Raw genomic sequence first — 7198 nt, 5'->3', positions numbered from 1 at the left:
GGTATAAATAAAAAAAGATTGTCATTTTGTTTAAGCTTTCGAGTCGGGTCTTTCAAAACGTTAAACACTCGTGGTAAAGGTAATGGGGTACTTTGAGACTTTGAAACTCTCTTAAGTACCCCAAAGTTTACAATTACAAGCTGTTTTTGTTTGGGAATTGTTTTAAATAACTGTATTTACGCTTGGAATAAAATGAACGTGGAGAACGCTTGCAAACTCGTGTTTTCATACAAACGTAGACCCCATTTTCCTCTGTGTTTTGAAGTTATTTAAAATATTTTGATTCATACGTTAGTTGCATATCAGGGACATTTTTAATAATTATAAGATCCTAATATCCATAGTAAAAGAAACAATGAGTGTTAGAAAATTTTAAAATAAAAAAGTAAACCGGACATAGAGGACCGATTTTCATCAAACATGTACGTCAGATTACATTAACAAATATTCTAGCATCTATCTAGATACAGAGGAAAATGGGGCTTATATTTGTATGGAGAGACAACTCCCCTTTTCCACTTAACCGCCGAATGGGGGACAGCGGGGGCGCTAATGGGAAATGGACATTTTCACGTGTGATAGCTAGCGGGGTTGTGGACTGTTATTATTGACGTGAAATGATGAAAACATGTAGTAAATGCACTAATTTTAATTATTGGTAAACAAACACAAGCTTAGTTTCGTGACAGAAGGCAGACTGACTGAACACCGATTGATTATCTTTCATAACATGAGGACAGTTTTTGAAAATGACATAATTTTAAACTATGAAGGAGGTCGCGCACCAGCCAGTCGCCAACATACCGGACCCCCAGTGGAACACTAACCACTGGTGGTCGCTGGCTGGGTCGCGGCCTCCATCAAAATCAGCTTCCGGGCCGGTCTGCGCAGCACGCCTCCTTTTGTGTGGACGTCTGCCACGCGGACCGCTCCGTCAGGTCCTAGGTAAACTTTTGCTACTCTTCCTAGCGGCCACAAACCACGAGGAAGCGTAGGGTCGGCGATCAACACCACATCACCCTCGCCAAGGTTTAAAAGGTTGTTGTTGTTGGGCCCTCTCTGCCGAAGTGTTGGTAGGTACTCGCGTAGCCATCGTGCCCAAAAATGGTCTGCTAGGCGCAGGGTTCTCCGCCAGTCACAGCGTCGGGAAAGGTCTGCGTCTGTCAGCGACGTGGTCCATGGTACGACCGAAGAGGAGCCCAGAATGAAATGAAATGGTGTAATCGCTTCTGGTGCATCTGGGGAAGACGGGACATACGTGAGTGGTCTTGAGTTTGCTATGGATTCAGCCTCGAGTAGGAGGGTAGAAAGGACTTCTTCTTTCAGTGGCCTATTCGTTAGGCAGGATCTGAGGGCTGCTTTAATTGTGCGTATCAGCCGCTCCCAGGCGCCGCCCATGAATGGTGATGCAGGTGGGATGAAACACCAATCGATTTTGTGATTAGTGGCATATTCTACAATTGAGTTGTCATGTAGGGATCGTAGTTCACGGGAAGAGCCGACGAAGTTGGTCCCGTTGTCGGAAAATATAGTGGTAGGCGATCCTCGGCGAGCAATGAAGCGCCTGAGGCTCATTATAGCGCTATCTGCAGTGAGTGAGTGCACGATTTCTAGGTGAAGCGCTCTGGTTGTGAGGCATGTGTATAAGGCAACGTATCGTTTCTCGCTCCGTCTGTATAGCGTTACCAGAATAGGGCCAAAGTAATCAAGGCCGACGTGGGTAAATGGTCTTTTATGATGATCTAGGCGTTCTAGAGGTAAGTTACCAATCTGAGGTTGCATAGGTTTCGTGTTCCATCTCTTGCATTTTAGACAGGAGCTTGCTACGCTGCGAATGGTTCCTCTGGCTCTTGGGATCGAAAACCTTTGTCGAAGTTCATTTAGAACGAGCTCATTAAACTGATGTGAGGCTTTTACATGTTCGTGAAAGATGATGAGTCTTGAGATGTAATGGCGGCCGTCAAGAATCATGGGGGATTTTGTCTCGTTATTCACTCCTGGTGCGGAAATAATGCGTGTGTCTTGACGCATGAGGCCTTCTTCATCAAGTATAGGGGCGAGTTTCTTAATCCGACTGTCCTTGGGCACTGGCTTCGAGGATCGCAGGTTTGTCAATTCCTCTGGGAAACTCTCTCTCTGGGCTTGCCGAACCAACATCTTCTCCGCTTCTATGATGTCCGCTGCGTGAACCTGGTGGGGAGATGTGGTGTGGTCAATATACAATTTAGAATTTGGGTGTATTGGTCGAGAGAGTTTAAGCCGGAAAAGTCGTGCGCCCTGGAGAACGCGGGCGGTGGCGCGAAGTAAACGCAGCCATGAGTTAAAACGCGTCGGATCAGGTACCGAATATGGAAGTGGGATATCAAGGAGCAGAATCAACAGATTTGATTTTAGCTCGGGGTCTGGTGAGGTCTCTTCCTCGTTGATGTGTCGCTCGGTCGGCCAAGCGGACGTCGGTTCAACAAGAAACTGTGGACCAGTGAACCACCGATGAGATGCTGTAAAATCAGTTCTTTTTGGTTTTGTCGCATCGTCGGCGACGTTGAGAGAGGTAGGGATCCACCTCCAATCGGATGGATTAGTGGTTTCCAATATCTCTCCCAACCGGTGTGCGACGAACGGTTTAAAAGCGCGCGCGTCACTCCGGATCCACTTTAGGACAGTAGTTGAGTCGGTCCAGAAAGTGGTTGCGGAGGGTTCAAAACGATGAGCTTGCAAAATAGTCTGTGCGAAACGCGACGCGATGAGTGCAGCTTGTAATTCCGATCTTGGGATCGAAATCGGTTTCAGGGGACTGACTCGGGCCTTGCTGCCGACGAGGGCTGTCGACACGGAGTCATCGCTGTAAGTAAAACGCCAATAGGCAACACAGGCGTAGGCTTGTTCGCCACCGTCAGCGATTAAGTGCAGCTGAACGTCTGACAAGTCTGACCTGACCATGTACCAGCGCGGGATTTTTATATCGGCTGCGATCCGTAGCTGTGCAAACCAGTCTTTGGATTCGCTTACGTACATCTCAGGTAAGTCTGTGTCCCAGCCAATGCCTGCCCGCCATAATCTTTGAATTATAATACGACCCCAGATCACGACTGGCATCAATAGACCTAAAGGGTCATAGACTTTCATGACATTTGATAACAGGATACGTTTTGTCAAGGTGCCGGTCGGTATCTGGGGTACGGCACGAAAACCTAAACAGTCTAGGCGTGGGTTCCATTTAACACCCAAGACGCCGACATCACTACTGGGAGGCAGGTAAACGTCAGATTTGGCGTCGCTTCGCAGTTCTTTGGGGACGAGAGACAACGCCTCTGGGTGGTTGGAGGTCCACGATCGCATTTCGAAACCACAAGATTTGTGAACTGTGACAACATCGGCGGCCATTTGAGCTGCGTCAGCAACGTTGGTGTGGCTTCCTAGGTAGTCGTCCATGTAGTGGTCTTCGATGATTGCTTTGCAGGCGGCGGTGAAGTTGACTTCGAACATCTTCGCGTTCTTGTTTTTGATGTGGAGAGCAATGAAGGGACTTGAAACTGCGCCGAAAATCATTGACGACATGCGGTATTCCTTGAGGTCGTTGTTCTTGTCGCGCCAGAGAAAACGTTGGGCGTCTCTGTCTCTTGTGGCGATTTTAATTTGGGGGAACATCTCTCTAATGTCGCCGTTCAAGGCTACTGCACCTTCTCTGAAGCGAAAAAGAACGTCGAGTAGGGGAGACAATAGGTCAGGGCCTTGCAGAAGCATGCTGTTGAGGCTTACGCCTTTCGTCGTGGCAGCCGCGTCATGAACTGCTCTCAGCTTTTTCTTTTGAGGATGAAATACACCGAAAATGGGCAGGTACCAGCGAATGGAGCCATCTGGGTTTACACAAGAGGTATTTGCTGCAGGCCGATGGTGATAGGTCTTCGGATCGCACTCTTCGGCGTATCCCTTGCTGATGATGTCATCAATGAACTGTTGAAAAGCTGCGGCAAACGACGAGTCCTTTGACATCTGTCGCTCGAGGGCCTTGAAGCGTGAGAGTGCCTGTGGGTAACTATCAGGTATTATTTTAGGTAGTTCCTCCTTCCAAGGTAGGCCTACTTCGTAGTGGCCATCGTCAAGTTGGCGAGCGGATAACTCAATAATGTCTACGGCTCGTTGGTCTTCACTGTTTTGACGTGGCGGGTATTTTGTGATACCCAGGGCGTCAATGTCGTATTGTCGTTTTACAAGTGTGTCCAAATCTTCTGTAACGTGATGTATAAAATCGATTGGTTTTGACGACAATGAGTGTGCACCATGGAGTACCCAACCTAACAATGTTTTAGAGGCTACAGGGTCATTCTTCTTCCCGCATCGCACTTCCCGGCTCAAAGATAGATGCCAGTCAGGCGCGCCGATCAGGACGGTGGGATAAGCATCCGTATTTGAAAGTTCTCTTGTTAGACTCGATAAATGATCGTAATCCGTTAAATTAATCGTGTTTGGATATCGTGCGCGAAGTCCAAGAGGTTTCACGGCTCGTGCGTTTTCGATTAGGTAACGATCAGGGTGGTTTCGACCGCGTACATAAAAATCAACATAACTTACGTCGAGTTCCGTTGACATATTACTAACACCTTCGATGCGAAGACGCTCCGGACTCGTCGGCTTCGCTCCGATGCGTGCTGCTACGTCGGCGTCGATGAGCGTTGAGATGCTGCCATCGTCGAGTAGCGCTGTTGTCTCGAACGCGCCGCCAGGGCCCTCGAGTACGATCGGGACTACTTTCAGCAGGCCTCGGGGACGTCGTGGAAGTGAAGTCGATGGGGAAGATCCTGTTGCATTAATGGAGCAGTCAATAGTATTCGCAATTTTAGCGGATGTAATATCGTTGTCGGTGCTATTTATGATGACAGGGCGTATAGAATTCTCAGAGGATGTTTGAAGATTATTGCACTGATCGCTAGGAGCCGTGCCGGAGTTAGTCTCGGTTGTCCCTGTGCCGTGGAGAAGCGCATTGTGGCGTCTAGGGCATCCGTCGATACCGCAGCGTTTTGCGCGGCAATTGTTCCACGTGTGTGGGTTAGACTTCAGGCAGCGATAGCATATTTTAGTTTCTCGAACCCAGCGCCATCTGTCTTCTACGATTAGTTTTAAAAAACTCTTACATGTTTTTATCTTATGAGACCCTTGTTTACAATACGTACAATGTTCAGAGGTTGTCTCGTTAGACACCGTAGTATGTATTGTTTCCTTTTTTAATGGAAATTTCGGAGCATTATTTCGTGGTACGTTTGAGTACGCTGGTGGCGTTGGCGCCTTGACAGTACTGTCAGCAACAAAATTAAATTTTAATTGTTTGTCAGCCTCAATCAAAAGGAAACGTGACAATAATTCAAGTTTTGTAACACTCTGTTGCTCTGGCGTGTGAGCAGTTGCATAATCTGTAAAGCGCGACCTAGTGTGCTCACTCATTTTTACCAAGATGCACCGAAAAAGCTCCGGGGAGAATAAATACTCCGTTTGTTTGAGTAATGTGAGCGTAGTAATAAAATTTCGAAGTTTGTTCGCTAAAGTATTTAAATCCTGAGCAGAACTTAGCTTTTGCGTGTTCCTTAGGTCGGCGACTTCGCGGGCGACCAGCAGCTCCGGGCGCGCGTACGTCTGCTCGAGCGCGTGCACGACGTCGTCGGGCGAGCCGCAGGTCCACATGAGGGACGCGACGGACTGGTACGCTTGTCCGCGGATGGCGACGTTCAGGCGGTCTAGGTTCTCTGAAGGGGAAAAGTTGATTTTACTTCTCTCATAACTACTTTTAAAGGCCATCCATTGACCGACTTCACCTGAGAATGTAACTAACTCGGGTTTCTTTGGTCTGTTTGAAAGTGCGTTTATAGCCTGAGAAAGTTTTGTTATAGGGTCTATTGTGGAATGTTCAGATGGTACTGGTAGTCTAGGTGCCACGGTTCCGTAGTTATTTTCTAAAAGGGCTTGAGTAGGTTTCGAGAATGTTGCTCGGTTGACAGTTGGCACTTTGAAAGATACCGAGTTGGCTGCGGCGGCCGGCTGTAAAAGAAGTCCTGGAGCGTCGCTCGAGGTGACAATCGGTGCCTCACCAGGTATGTTTTCATGGAATGCTACAGTCATGTTAGCATTTTGTTCCGAAACCCAAGTCGTAGTGCGCCTTTCAGCGTTATGATCAGAAAAATACGAACTACGTGAATTGACAGACTTATCTGAAGCTTCCAGAGCGGCGAGTCTTGCTTGCAGCTCCATTTGTTCCGCTTCGGACTCGAGGCCTGCGAGCTCGCGCTCGCGCTGTGCCTCTGCCTCGGCTTGTTTCCGTGCGAGTACGGCTTGCTGACGCGCGAGTTCGAACTCGAGCTCCGCCTGTTGCCGCTCGCGGTCCGCTTGTTGACGCGCAAGCTCACGTTCACGCTCCACCTGACGCCGCATAGCTTCTGCTTCGAGAGCAAGTTTCTGTGCGCGGACGGTTGCCGCAGAACGCGAAGAATGTGTGCGCTCGGTGCGCGCAGTATTACTGTGAATACTAGAAACAGGTTTAGACGGTGGTGCTTTGACATCGCCTTCGTTTTGCGAGCTAGTTCGAGCATCCAGGCGTTCAGCGTCGTGGCTAGGTTGTGCCACGTCGCCTCGTATGCTTGAACTGCTTGGCAATGCCGAAGCACCGTCGTCCGTCGCAGCCAAACCCGGCCGGGCGCTGCGCGGTGAACGTTGACGACGTTCGCGCTGCACCCGGACGGATTCCGTAGCCGCGGGGTCTGCCCTCGTCTTACTACGTGTTTCCATCGTAAATAATGTAGAGTAATATAACTAGATAAATGACAATGAAACTACAATGACTTACTTACGTGAAAATAAAAAATTGAAATTTTATTTCGACGGAATGGTAAAACTACGGCGAGAATGGACCAAAATGATAGCTAGCGGGGTTGTGGACTGTTATTATTGACGTGAAATGATGAAAACATGTAGTAAATGCACTAATTTTAATTATTGGTAAACAAACACAAGCTTAGTTTCGTGACAGAAGGCAGACTGACTGAACACCGATTGATTATCTTTCATAACATGAGGACAGTTTTTGAAAATGACATAATTTTAAACTATGAAGGAGGTCGCGCACCAGCCAGTCGCCAACAACGTGTGAGGGGGCAAAGTTGGGGATTACCTGTATTATCGCAATGGACGCGATCGGAACGTCAGCGTTCGT

The 7198-nt window shown here is 48.2% G+C and overlaps 1 protein-coding gene across 1 annotated transcript; it reads right to left on the bottom strand.

The window, feature by feature from the left end:
- Positions 1-787: 787 nt before the first annotated feature.
- LOC125242022 lies at positions 788-6769 on the bottom strand. Its single transcript, XM_048150727.1, has 4 exons — positions 6197-6769; positions 4573-5738; positions 1767-2190; positions 788-1238 (listed from the first exon to the last, which is right to left on the bottom strand). Exons 1-4 carry the CDS (start codon positions 6576-6578, stop codon positions 823-825), a joined length of 2388 nt encoding a protein of 795 aa, XP_048006684.1. The 5' UTR covers positions 6579-6769; the 3' UTR covers positions 788-822.
- Positions 6770-7198: the final 429 nt, after the last annotated feature.

Source organism: Leguminivora glycinivorella, unplaced genomic scaffold (genome assembly GCF_023078275.1).
Source record: "Leguminivora glycinivorella isolate SPB_JAAS2020 unplaced genomic scaffold, LegGlyc_1.1 Scaffold3, whole genome shotgun sequence".
In the NCBI taxonomy this organism is placed as follows: Eukaryota; Metazoa; Arthropoda; class Insecta; order Lepidoptera; family Tortricidae; genus Leguminivora; species Leguminivora glycinivorella.
The sequence above is the reverse complement of the archived record's forward strand: the minus strand, read 5'-3'. Positions and strand labels throughout refer to the sequence as shown.